Here is a 14,233-nt window from a genome sequence, read left to right on the forward strand (position 1 = left end):
CTTTTAAACCTCGTTAATTATTATGAACAAGTATTCTACAAAATAGGAATAAATTATGCTGAGTAAACCAAGAATATTCTGTGCAGGAATCCAAAAACTAGTACTCCATTGGATTATTTTTAGTTTACACACTTTACTTCGGGGAAGAACTAATATGAAAATACGTTAAAATATTAAAAGATGGATAACATGAGTGTAAAGAGACTAATAATATTTGTTTATACAAAAAAGGGGAAATTGGGTAGATAAAAAAAGAGGGGATGTTTTTATTAGAAACAAAAAAAGGTGAGGAAATTAAAAAAAACAAAAAAAGGTGAGGAAATTAAAAAAAACAAAATGGCGGTTTAGGGTTTCGTACTTTGTTCCCCAGAAAAAACTTACAAAAATCTATTCCATAAAGCATAGTGTGGGTTTTTGGGTTTTTCTTTCTTCATTCATCAGTCCTCCCTCTTACCTGAGCCTCCTACATCAAAGCAACGATGCCGAAGCACTACAGGCCGGCGGTAAGTTCATGTCTACAAGAAATACTGAGAAAACTCTGTTTTTCATACTTCCTTCACTGATTATGTTTAATCCATGTTTTTTTTTTTCTGAATAGGGCAAGAAAAAGGAAGGAAATGCAGCTAGATATGTTACTCGTTCTCAGGCTGTCAAAAATCTCCAAGTCAACCTTCCTCTTTTCAGGTCTGGAATTTCTGTTGCTTGAATTACTACTGTTGTTTTTGTTTTTGTTTTTGTTGTTTGGGGTTATGTTGTTGAATTTGTACTTATATACTTAGTACCCGTATTTTAGTTTTCTATGCATTGATTAAACTCTTCTTGCAGTTATTTTTTTTCTCATACTTTTTAGTCTTCTAATAGCTATCTTTAGTTGCGCAATGATTTTACCCGTATTGAGAAAAATTAGTGAAGAGCAATATAGTATTTATTTGTTGATAGGAAATTGATTGTGGAGAGGAATGGGAATCGGTCGTTTATTCCGGGGGAGTGGATGGAAGAGCATTTCCCAATGGGTTATTTTTGGGGCTTTGCCTCTTCTTGACATTTGGGAAGAGGGTGATAGATTTTAAGTTTTACACTTATATTGTTTCTTGCTGAACTTCAGGAAATTATGCATATGGAAGGGTATATTCCCTCGGGACCCGAAGAAGAAAATAAAAGGGAACCATCAGACATATTATCATACAAAGGATATATCTTTCCTCCATCATGATCCACTTGTGGATATACACCGTGATATTAGGGCGTATGGCAGGAAGATTAAAAAGGCTTTGTCAAAGAAAAATAAGTTCCGTGCTGATCGTCTTGAAGAACGCAAACCCACTTACAAGTTAGATAGGCTGATCATAGAGAGGTATGTATTACTCTTTAGAAGCATTTTTGGTTTTTTTTTTTGTTTTCAATAATCTGGAACTTTTTGTGTTGTGTGACATTATAGGTACCCAAGGTTTATTGATGCACTGGGAGATATAGATGACTGTCTTACTATGGTGCACCTGTTCGCTGCTTTGCCGACATTACATAATGAAAAAGTTGAAGTAAAGCATATCCATAGTTGCCGTAGGTCGGTAACTAAAATTGTTTAATGTTTTGCTCATAAATTTGCCTAACTGCCTAACTTGTCGTTGTTAACATTCATTCTCATGCTTCTTTTGGCTTTGTTTAGGCTGAGTCATGAGTGGCAAGCATACATTTCACGGACGCACAAGCTACGTAAAACTTTTATCTCAGTGAAAGGCATATATTACCAGGTACTGTGGCATGTCTTGACATAATGTGTTACCAGTCTTAATCAGGGTAAAAAATCTCGGCTGCATGTTTCACTGCATTGCTATCAAATTCTAAATGTTTTCGAGCTTACATTTCAAAATATTTGCATTGACTGCGAAAGTGGTCCACGGCCATTATTGCAATTGCGACCATATCTGAGATATAAAACTCTTGGTGTGAAACTGTGAATTTATCTGAATATTAACTTCTATAACTTCTATTTTATGTTATAAGTCTTAATGTGTATTTGCTGATCATGTTATTTATATTCTGTGTTAGGCAGAGGTGGAGGGACAAAAAATAACATGGATTGCCCCTCATTCGATCCAGCAAGTTCTGACTGAAGATGTTGATTTTAATGTCATGTTAACCTTTCTAGAATACTATGAGGTAATGGTGCTTCAGTTTCTGTTTTCTCCTTCAAAATCTAATAATAAGCTGTTTAGTTTTTTTTCAGCTGAATATCAGAAACTGTAATTTTTGCAATACCTAATTTTTTTGAATAATATATGTTTACAATTAATCCAAGTGTACTGCAATTGATGGATCTACCTCACGTAGACTTATATTTGTAGTTTTGGGTTGTTCTTGTAGCAGTTTATATCTAATACCTTGAGCATTTTAAGAAAAAAGCCTGCTATTCTCGGAACCCTACATTGATCAGCCTAAAGTTTGTCACTTTGTTGCTCTAATATTTTCAGCTATTACTTAGTGCCTACTAACTTTATTTCTATTCCTGCAGACTCTTCTTGCTTTTGTGAACTTCAAACTTTACCACAATATAAATGTGAAGTATCCACCAATTCTTGATTCTCGCTTGGAAGCGTTAGCAGCAGGTAACCTCCCCCCCAAAAAATAAATAAATATATTGGGAGTAAATAAATCTTTCACAAGCTGTAAATAAAATTTTAGTTGAATCAGCAATGAAAATCTAAAATCCCCATGTCCTGGGATAGTGATATGAATTTTATTATTGGGTTGAATTGTTTTATATTTGGAATAACTTTAGTGCTTTATTTTGGGGATAGAGATGAAGCACCTCAAATCAGTTCAAGCAAAATTATACATAATCATGAATATCTGGCTTTGAGGAATCGTGAAGCTGTAAAATCTTTGAGAGCCTCTTCTAATTTTGCAAGAGAAATTCGGAAGAATATCTTAGCAAATGTTATAGCTTCATATAGGAATCTCTAGCAAGTCTATTTTCCAAACTATCTTTAACATAATATTATTCGCAGCTAGGATAAAATCATTCAGCTGTGATAGGGCATTTTTTTGTTTGTTTGTGCGTGGCTTACTTTCAAGTTTCAATTCAACATCTGGAACTTCAGAGTTCCTACAATTCCATTTAGGTTGATGTAATAACACGTGCCTGTCATTCCTGCTCTTTGCAGTATTTTTTGAAAAAACCTTAGTTTTGAATAATTTAGTTTAATCGTGGTTTTTCAATGATGGTAAGAATTGAACCTTAGTTTTGAATAATTAAGTATACATGTGCCCTTGCTATTCTTGACTTTTACTATACCCTCTTGAAATTGCCTCCCATCCTTGGTTTTGACATGACTTAAGCAGAGAAAGTCTGGAAGTATCCTTTTGAAATATGAATAACCATTGTATCTGGTGATGCAGCAGAGAAAAGCAAAAAACTGCAATGAATCAGATTAAGCCTCCTGTGCTAGTGACTTAAAAAAGAAAGAGAGGAGCTTCACAACCAGTTGATAATTATGAGCCATATAAGGAATCTTCTGCATAGAGGATAATGATGCCTTTTTAGTGAAAGTTTGTTAGAAGTTCGTTAGTGACTGCGTGGCAAATCTGATGTACTAATTAGGGGAAGCTGTGAGTGGGAAAAAATATCCTGATATGTTGTTTGAGATATTTTCCTTGGGAGAGACCTTACTTCTCGAAAGTGAAGGTTGCATGAGAGCTGATCATCCCAATACAACAACAATCTATAGCCCTAGCTTCATCCATTTAATTGCTTGAATGCTTTGTTGTTAGTTGAATCTTCACAATAACCACTATTGACTTTTGTTATTCTTTCTTCTGGTTCTTTTTTGACTTGGAGACAGATTGACTTCTATGATGGCCAACTAATTATTTTGGGAGACTCAGTAAGACAAGTGTTGATAGTGTTTAGTGCGCTGTGAGATTTTTATAAATAAAAATTGAATTATGTATTTCCCTAATGCTTACGGTCTGCACTTTTTAACATCCTATCCCGTACTTTGAACCGCTCCTGTTAAGTACGCCTCATCTAGTTTTGTAATTGCCCTCTTTCCATGTGCGGGGTTTGTCATTACTGAAGAAAAATGTTTTTCGATATGAATCATTATTAGTTGCTGCCTAGCTGGTGGTGAAAGCGCGAACCCGAGAAATGTGAAGAACTGGTGATGATGTGTCAAATCGAGATTCTAGTTTGAATCGAATCATAGAATCGTAATATTCTAGAAACACGTATAATCAAGATATTGCACTCAAGCTTCATTAAATATGCTTATATTATGAGTTACGAAACCTAAAAATTGGAACAAATAGTTGTTTACCCACTATATTGGCAATAGTTAACAATATATATCTATAATTTGCTTTGTTAGCTTGATTTAAATTTGCGAGGTTTTCGCTAGTCAAAAGAAATGTATAGAATCGTCTAGAATTAATCGAATCGTCTACCAGATTTGAATTGTTAAATCGTAAGATTTTAAGACTTGAATTGCGATTCTAGTAGCTTTGGATGTCTTCATTTTTTATTCCTTTGGAAAATTGATGCAAGGGGTCCCAACTATGGCCGAGGGTTTTTTAAAAGGTCTCAACTCCTTCCTGTGTTGCTATCCCTTTGTTCTTCACCTCCCATTTTCATCCTTTATGAACAACAATTTAAACCAGATAATCTGAAACTTAAACAAACTTTTTCAGATGCAATTCTTATATGATTCTGTTTTCCTTCACAAGATTTAAAAGAGTCAGTTCTATTGCATTAAAGTAGCAAATGATTCTATAATAATTGAAATTATCCCCATTTTGAGTGAACAATAATGTATTCTTCAATTTGTAAATATATCTGTATATAAAATCTCCTCAGATTTGAACACCGGCAATTTTCAACCTAGAAAAAAACCCATATGTCTTTCCATCTCTAAATTCAAATCTCATTTGATTGAATAAAGCTCTAATTTGTCCAATTATTTGACTGAAATCCCAACTTTTGTTTTCCAACTAATGGTAAAACTTGATAATTTTTATGACACTATTACAGCAAGAAAGAATCGGTCTTTACCCTTTTAAAGTTTTGATCTCGAATTCACTTAACTTCTTATAATCTTTAAGGCGTGAATTTTACTCCAAGTTGATTGGTGATTGCTTGGTTTTAACCATTTATGGAGAATTGTTGTATAAAAAGCAGACAAAGTGCCAATATACAACTACTACTAGATGCCTGAAGAGTTAGTTGCCATATCAAACACCAGTATTAGAAGCAGAAAAGATAGAAACCAAGCACCAATTCCAGAAGCAATGGCGGCATTTCAACTTCTAGAGAAGTGAAGATGTTTTTTTTAAAATCTTAAACAAAGGATATAAAGAGAGACAAAGATGGGGTTGTTTCTGGGTTCACCTGGCCACAAGGTAAGGTTGTGACAGCTAGAAAGTAGAAACTAGGCCGCCGGAGTTGGTATTGGTAGAGGTTTGGTGGGTCTGGTGTAGGAATGGTTGGTGCTTGGTGGTTATTAAGGTGGGAGAATAAAAACAAATCAATTTACTGGCTCAACAAGTCATAAGTCACATGGGGCCAATAAAAACACTATCCATCGAAGATCTTCCCTAAATGATTAATAGTTGAGACCTTCAAAAATGTTTGGTCATAGTTGGGACTCCTTACATCAATTTTTCCTATTCCTTTTGGTTCCTTCACACTGAGCAAGAGGGCCCATTCAATGATGATCTACTATCATTGACTTGAAGATAACATCTGTGGGGGAATCAATTGGTGCATGCTTCGTGGGAGTTTTTATTTTAGTAAAATTTGAAATTTGTAAAGTTATGCTTTACAAGTAGTGCATGGTAGAATGCTATTTTCAAAGAAAAATATCTTTTGAATGGTAAAATATTGTCTTTCTCATGTTGAACTGGTCCTGGAATAGAGTTTTTTGGTAAGTATGTCGAGCTAAAATTCTTTCATTGAATTATGATGTACTTTTTACTGCTGGTTAATCTTTTCTCAACCTCATGGCTAGGGGAAAATTGTTTCATTGCGGAGGGTGCTAGAAGTATTTTGAAACCCCAGGAAAATACCATGCATGTTCATAAAATACAATCAGATTAACGGTTACAGATGTGGGTCTTGAATTCTTGGAATGCAGGCTTAAATATCAGGCTAATTTATTTGATTACCTCTGCAGATCTATATGCACTTTCAAGGCTTATTGCTAGTAGTTCCAAGGAGCAAGACAACCACAAGTTACTTAGTCAATTAGATGAATCTGAAGTAACCCTTGCACAACTTCAACACCAGCTGGCTCCTAGTGAACCTGGAGCATTAATGCATCTTGTTGAAGAAACTGAGATTGAGGATGATGCAGATGAAGAAACAAAGGAGTGCAGGTCTCTTTTGAAGGACATGAGATTCTTCTTGAGCCGAGAGGTGGTTTTCTTTGAATATCAAACCCTAGAGCTATGCTGAGTAATGATGTGCTCTACAGTATGATATTGAGTGGGGGTGTGTCAGCATGCTTGGGTGCTTCTTTGGATGAGAGTGTTTCAGTGTTTTTTGTCGCTTCATGTTGGTCCTTGGCTTACCTTTTTAAGGCATGATTATATTGTTGTTTGGCTCATGCATTTTTCTTATAAAATGTCGTTATTGATTGGTTGTGACAATTTTTTTAAACAATAAATCGTCGTGTTCCATCATGGTATTGTGTCTTGCTCCTTGATTGTATGTAATTGTGTTGCATTGATTCACTTTTGCATTGTTATGTCTAACAATTTGAATTTAGGTTCCTCGGGAGCCATTGCTTTTTGTGATCTCTGCCTTTGGTGGAATGGTTTCTTGGGAGGGAGATGGAGCTCCATTTGATGAGTCGGACCCGAGCATTACTCATCAGGTAAGCTGGCAGACGTCTCAGTGTATTGATATTGGCACATCTACAAATTTTCTGTTCTTTTCGTTCCATTGTTAATTTTTTTTTTTTTTTTTTTTTTTTTTTTTTTTTTTTGCGTTTATCATTTAAAAATGTGCAGTATGTTCTTTCACAGACGTGATGCTTGAAACTTGAGAAAAGTTGCCTTGAAGTGTAATGTCAGTTTGGCTCTTTCACAGGCAATTATCTCGGAACTATGAATGCAAGTGTTTTTTTGGGTACATGCAGAACTCATGCTTCTCCTTGATAAGTGAAGTCAAGGATAGTAAAGTTTATTTTGTTCACAGGGCAGATTACGCTGTCATCAGGACAGGAGCAATGCTGCTGTGATGTTTATTGGTAGTATAATTGTAATGTCAGTTTGGCTGATATCAGCTACGTAGTATTTTCTCTAGAGAAGATACCCTATACAATCCTTTGTGGTCCTCACTGGTCTTCTGATTTGTTTAGTAGGTCTAATGGCATGTTGTGTGATCATAGTTTGTGTTTTTGTTCAGAGGACTTTTTTAAGAGTTTATGTGTTTATAACTACTGTACGTCGGTCCCGCACCTCAGCTCACCTTTTTTATCCATTTTCTTCCTGTTATGGACTTTGAGGATGCACTGTACTCATATTCTGTATTTCTGTTCTGTAGATTGTTGATCGTCCAAGTCAGAATCACATGTTTCTCTCTAGAGAATATATTCAGCCTCAGTGGGTCTTTGATACTGTGAATTCACGAATCATACTGCCAACTGAAGATTATCTGGTGGGAAGGTATATATATACTTGGAAACTTGGACTTGACTTTTTTCACCTTTTTGCCATTGTTGCTCTCACGTTGATCTGAAGAATATTTATGACTGCTATTCACGAGCCATGTTTTGGACTTATCTTCTGGATTTTACATATTTTTTCTTTGCAATTAACTTGGATGGTCATGTTGGGTTCTCATTTTAAGGGTCTTGGAGGTCTTGGCACATGCTGTTACACAATTATGAATGCATCTTTGTGACCATGGAGATAATAGAGAAGGGTATATGATGAACATGCGAAAGCTGATGCTGCCTCTGGATGCAATAGCACTTACATTTTCTGTTTACTGCTAATTCTTGTGATCTAGGGGTGCTCATTATGTCCATTTATCTTTGATCATGAATACCTCATGCATAGTTTTGACTTATTGGCTGTTATGATAAGCTTATGTAGGACTGTAGAGACTTTAGGTGTGCTGTAGACTTATGCTATGTTTGTGCAGGGTCCCTCCACCACATCTCTCTCCCTTTGTCGACAATGAGGCAGAGGGGTATGTCCCTGATTATGCTCAAAAAATTAAGGAATTGCAAGCTAAGGCGAGAAAACAAGTCCTTCCTGTACCAGCAGTTGGGAATGAAGATCAGGATAACACTCAGAACCTACTGTTGGAAGGTGTTGCTGATCGTGCAGAAGCTAACAAGGCAGCTGAATTGAAGAAAAAGGTACTTTAATGTGAAAATTGCTTGTTTACAGTAAAATCTGTTTTAACATATTCACTATGCTGAGTTCTCTGTTTTTGTATTGTGGAGCTCATTGGCGGGTGCCTTATTCCAAAATTTTAACTCTTGATGTAATGCTTCCAAAGGCTAGGTGGCTAGCTAACCTCTCTGTTTCTTTTCCTTCATAAAGAATAAAACTTGAGCTTATTTGGCTAGTACAAATTATTTTTGATAGTCTTTTGACTGTATTACCAGTCTGTTAACATATGGGAGCAAGTGATGCGATTGGGGTCCGAGAGGCTACACACTAAGGCCGAGTGCCTTGTATAAGGCTCTAGGAAAACATTTGGTATGAATTTGGGTAGCTTTTAGAGGTAATGCAATGTGTTGGGTAGCTCAAATTTGTAGCTATTGGAGGTAGAAGTGGCAATTGGAGTAGTCAACTTGTTCCTCTTTTTTTCATCTTAGATGATAATCCAACCACCTATTGTACCAAACATGAAATTTTAAAACAATTAGTTTAACAGATAACCTGTTACATAGTATAAACTAAAAGGTTCAATTGCTAACAAGTACCGTGACAAGTTTTTCTGAACAATGTTATGGTCTTAGTCATTTTAGTATTATAAAATTTGAGATCTAGCAAGGTAGGGGTCTGGTTAGGCACTAGGCAAAAGCAGCGAGCAGAAGGCAAGTGCTTTGGCTAAGCAGGTTATATATATTGTTTCAATTGAATCAAAGTCATTTTTGAGTTGCATATTATCGCAAAAAACTATAGCAATATCGGATCACATACTAATGAAACCATATGTTTCAATGTTCTTTTTTATAATAAGGCATCATATTGCCTCCACACACTATAAAAGAACATCAGGGATCATAAATTCATGTTTTACCTCCGAGTGCGAGACCTATGTCCTGATATTTTTGTGGGTTGGCTGGGATAAAGTAGGTCAATGGTGAAAAGGTGTTGGTGTTAAAGCTTTCAGGCGATGTTATAAAACTAGCTTGGAGTTGAATAAGCAATTTGATAATCTGATTGGAAGTGTGGATTTTAGATTAGAAAGTTAGGTGAAAAGGTAGTTATATTGATGAGCTTCTTATGTTATTTTGGCTGTCTGGTTGGTGATATTATAAGAGGACTTCTGTTTGCTGGAGTACAAGGAAGAGTATGAAATGAAATTACCTATGCAGAATTTGTGCTTTCCTTATGGCTGTGGTGGTTGCTGTGCATGGGGTTCTCTTTCTTTTAGAGAAAAAGTCTTTTGTTTGTGAAACAATGTAGACACGTGGTGGTCTATGAACATATACGTGAATATCTATCCATGCCTTAACCTTGTGATACTCCAAATTTTTTAGTTCATGCCTTATTTGTGAAGCAAGACTATTTGCTACGTCATGTAATGAGAAGTGTTGATTATGTCCTCTGCTACTATAATTTGCTTCCTCTATTTCAAAATAGATGACACATTTTGACTTTTGCACTATTCACTCTCATTTTACAATGTGTTTAATTTTTACGTAAGGAAAAAAAAAGTCTTGTGGGATCTTGTTAGCTCCGTCAAGACATATACTTTCAAAATATCAACTTTTTATAATTTTTACATGTACGGCTCGCTTGGTAGTTGGTCATAAATGGTGGTAATGGGAATGAATTTGTGTGTAAATTTGTGAAAAATATCATTGTCCATTCCCATGGTAATGCTAATTTATCCTAAAGTGTCCACTTTTCTTCTTGAATTTTCATTCCCATCCAATACCACCTTGTAGGTAGTAATGAGTGGTAATGAAATTTGCTTCCCCTTGAACACAAAAACACAAGTTTAGGGGTGAGATTGCTTGCCTATGGAGAAAAAATGCCTCCCCATGGTGATTTTAAGGGTGCTTCCCTAATAAAATTACACTTTAAATTCATTCCCATTACCGCAATGTATTAACAATTACCAAACGGGCCGTTAGGGAATTAGAGATATAAATAGTTAAATTTATGTGTTGGCAAGTGTGATAGAAGAAGTATGTCAAGTATGTTAAAAAAGAGGAAGTAGTATATTGTGCTCAAAAATTAGAGTTTTATTGAATATTTTCGGTAACATTGGAAATTAACTCGTGATGATGTATGTTGGAAAAAAATTATATGGTTTGATGTTAACCACACGCCAGGAAGTGTGCTTTCTTTCACGGATGTTTTGGTGTATATAGTTTAGACCTGGGCATAGGCTTGGCTGGGCCTGTTCACAGGCTCGGCCTGCGGGCTTGGGGAAATGACAGGTCGGGCTCGAGCCCGTGAATGGCGGGCCGCGTCGTGCCAAGCCTGAAATTTCTGGATTTTCTCCACAGGCCTAGCCCGTGTTTTATGTTGTTTTTTTATTTTTATTTTTGACAGTTTTAGGCTAAAAAACAAAGGGACGTTCGGCCTGCGGGCCATCTAGGTGGGTTCGTGCTGGTGCGGGCCTGAAATAAATTTCTTGACCGTGATAAGCCCATGGCCCACGTAGCGGACAACGGGTCGGGCCATGCCAACCTCTAATATAGTTCATGATATAAAGTTTGGTGAAAAGTGCACACTTGGGAAGTAGGAAGTTTTTTGGTTAGAAGTAGGAATTTATACTTTCGCACAATTGAGAAAGTTGCTTACCTAGGGCCTAGGAGAACATGGGATTGTAAAAGTAGTTCATATATATATATAGGAGACTTGTATGACTCAGCTTCATGTTTAAATGCATCATTGACTTATATTTGGTGTTTCTTAACTGTGCATAATCCTAAGCTCTTAATAATTGCAGATGACTAGTCATGAGAAAAGGCATCACGAAGAGATGAAAATGGAACTTCAAGGTGTCAGCCATGCATCCGGTACTGTGCAGAACGTTGAGGCTCCGGACCAAGATCAAGCTACAACGGATGAGATCTCTGAGGAACCTGACATGTCAGAATTTGGAATGTCTCGCCGTAAGAGAGGACTTTATCAATCGATGCAAATAAGTAAGCAACGCAAGAAGGCTAAGCTTGACACGATTGAGGCTAGGAAAAGAAAAATTCAACAAAGCCAGAAGTGAAGAAAAGATTAAAGTAGCTCCAATATTGCGTATGACTAGTTCTGCGCGTATGGTGCTCCCATACGAGTGATCTTTTCTGCGGGGCTGGTTTGAGTTAGGAGGAAAGATATTCTTGATGATTTTGTCTCTTTAAATTTTGGTAGCAGACTTGATTTATTTTATCCTATTGTTGTACAATCTAACTTATAAGTTCAAATTACTACATATATATTTAGGGTTGGATTATGTACGGATGGCATGATCATTTTTGGCAATCTTAATTCTCAGCATAGTACATGACCAGTAATTTTAGTATATCATGTTGTCGCTTCTTATATCTGGTCCGAAACGTAAGTACACTTCTTGGTTGACTCATTGGTTGTGCATGAAACGTGATAACCTAACTTGAAATTGATCTCGAAATTTTCGGGTTTGGGTTGGGATTTTCGACCTGAAGAGTAAAAAAAATGGGTCGGTTTAACCCGACCTGAAAATATAATGGGTTAGGTTTAAGTTGACTTTTTGAACCTGAAAATAACTCGAAATGACCTGATTTAATAAAAAACTTATATTATGTTAGGTTAGAGGTGTCAAAAACTGGGCCGACCCACGGGTGAATCCGCATGCGACCCAGACCCAACTTGTTTCGAGCCGAAAGTGGTCGGTTGGAAAGCCGACCCATTCCGACCCAGTGTTCACCCGTGTCCAGTTTAACCCGTGGAATTAGTAACCCAACCTAAGTTGGGCCGGCCCAGTTGTACCCGTAACCAGTTGCACCCGTGAATAACGATCCAGACCCAACCTGTTTCCGACCCAAAATGACCCGCACCCAACTTCACCCGCCAATGACCCAATTAAATCCACCCAGTTATCACCCAACCCAGTTACCACCCAACCCAGTTACTACACAACCCAGTTACCACCCAACCCAGTTGTGACCCAACCCAGCTATTACCGACCCAGTTGTGACCCAACCCAGCTATCACCGACCGAGTTGTGACCCAACCCAGCTATCACCGACCCAATTGCGACCCTACCTTGTTAGCACCCGACCCAAGTAAACCCGACTCAATGCCATTCCGACCCAAGTAAACCCGACCCAAGTAAACCCGACCCAACACCATTTATTTGTTTTTGGAGTGCAAGACCGAAGACGTATAAGATTACCATTTATTTCAAGTTTTATCTTTATTTTTTTTAAATATCGATGAACACATTTTTTCTGACAAGTACATTAATCTTTGGAGTAGTACTCGATTAGGCGGAGATGGAACACATAGTTTCCGTTGTTAGACATGCATTTAAGCCATGGCTTTCGTACACCATAGGGCATAGGCCATAGGCCATAGGCCATAGGGTATCTTAATTCTTAACCTCCAACTTTTTTTTTTGATTTATGTAAATAGTCGAATTGTATTAATCATTATGTACATTTCCAGCCCATTTATAATTGGTTATGTTTAGAAATTACAATATTTTTAGAGTTTATATGTAAATTATAACATGCTGTTTTAGAGCTAACTTAAATACTTAGTATTTAATAAATATTGAAAATATATTAAATAAAATCAGAATTAGAGTTAGACAAACAAAAAGAAAATAAAAATAAAATTGAACAAAAACTGCCAAATAAAATTCCGTTTCATACTTTCATTAACACTTGGCCCTTTCCAAGTTTCCAACATCCATTACATCCATTACAAAAGCAGCAACTAATACGCCCTAAACAAAAAATTTAGGTTAATCATTACAACATTAGGCCATTACAGCATTCCTTAATACTTAACAAGTTAGGTTAATCATTACTAATAAACAAAAAATTACATACTGATCACAATTTACATGGCCCAACAAGGCAGCAAAAAATTAGTTCAAAAATTCCAATTTCCCAGCAAGGCAGCAACTAATACGCCCCTCGAACAAGCAGAAAACAGAGATTTTCGGGGTCCTCCATCTCATTGAAAGGGCTCATTGGTATCTCATGACCTTCATCAATAATAGTGTGATCCCATTCTTCAAAAACCCGGAATCGAGTGAGTTCCCCATCTTCACCCTCCACATAAATCTCCAACCCATCATTGTTAACACCACCACCACCAGCCTCCAAGCCACCACCACCAGCCTCTAACACAACACCACCAGCCTGTACCCCACCACCAGCAGCCTCTAAACCACATACTATCACCTTTGTAAACACATTTTCCTTAGTTTTTTTTTCCTTCCTCACCAAGTCGTCTACATTTTTGTCTTAGAGATTTCCTACAACCCACCCTCTCATAAATCATCTTACCCTTTCCTTTGTCCAAATTTGCACTTGATGAACCTGAAATTATAAACTCAAAAAATTCTAAATAAAAGGAAATTATAAATACCAAAGACAAATTTTTGAGAGAAATAAGGCAGCAAAAAAACAGCTCTCAAGTAAAAATTTACCTCATCATCGAGCACTCGACTCTAATTGACAACACAACTTAACACGACAAGAAAGCCAGCAAAGTGACACAAGCATCAACAATACCAACCAAGTATGTATCATGTTCAATGAAGCCAACAACAGAAATGTAGAGATGCATTGTGACACTAAGGGCAAAATAAGTGTGTAAAGTTAAATGTAGGCAAAAAAAGTCGCTAACAACCATAGGGACGTTTTATAAAGAAAGAACAACAGCTCTCAGGTAAAACTTTCACCTCATCATCGAACACTCAACTCCAATTGACAACACAACTTAACACGACAAGAAATCCAGCAAAGTGACACAAGCATCAACAATACCAACCAAGTATGTATCATGTTCAATGAAGCCAGCAACAGAAATATAGAGATGCATTGTGACACTA

General features: G+C 36.7%; 1 protein-coding gene across 1 annotated transcript; it reads left to right on the top strand.

Annotated features, from left to right (window-relative positions):
• Positions 1-318: 318 nt before the first annotated feature.
• Positions 319-11,645, top strand: LOC104901407 (pescadillo homolog). Its single transcript, XM_010688981.4, has 12 exons — positions 319-503; positions 599-684; positions 1,106-1,354; positions 1,439-1,564; positions 1,667-1,751; positions 2,050-2,160; positions 2,513-2,606; positions 6,168-6,409; positions 6,762-6,869; positions 7,541-7,662; positions 8,144-8,363; positions 11,144-11,645. The coding sequence occupies exons 1-12, from the start codon at positions 480-482 to the stop codon at positions 11,414-11,416; spliced, it is 1,740 nt and encodes a 579-aa protein (XP_010687283.1). The 5' UTR covers positions 319-479; the 3' UTR covers positions 11,417-11,645.
• The last annotated feature ends 2,588 nt before the right edge of the window (positions 11,646-14,233 follow it).

This window comes from Beta vulgaris, chromosome 8 (genome assembly GCF_026745355.1).
Source record: "Beta vulgaris subsp. vulgaris cultivar EL10 chromosome 8, EL10.2, whole genome shotgun sequence".
Lineage (NCBI taxonomy): Eukaryota > Viridiplantae > Streptophyta > Magnoliopsida > Caryophyllales > Amaranthaceae > Beta > Beta vulgaris.

Excerpts from the sequence above, each read along its gene's own strand:
- LOC104901407 (XM_010688981.4), top strand. The coding sequence starts at position 480 with ATGCCGAAGCACTACAGGCCGGCG. Across the intron at positions 1,355-1,438 it reads GATAGGCTGATCATAGAGAG|GTACCCAAGGTTTATTGATG; the intron begins GTATGTATTACT and ends GTGACATTATAG. Across the intron at positions 2,607-6,167 it reads CTTGGAAGCGTTAGCAGCAG|ATCTATATGCACTTTCAAGG; the intron begins GTAACCTCCCCC and ends TTACCTCTGCAG.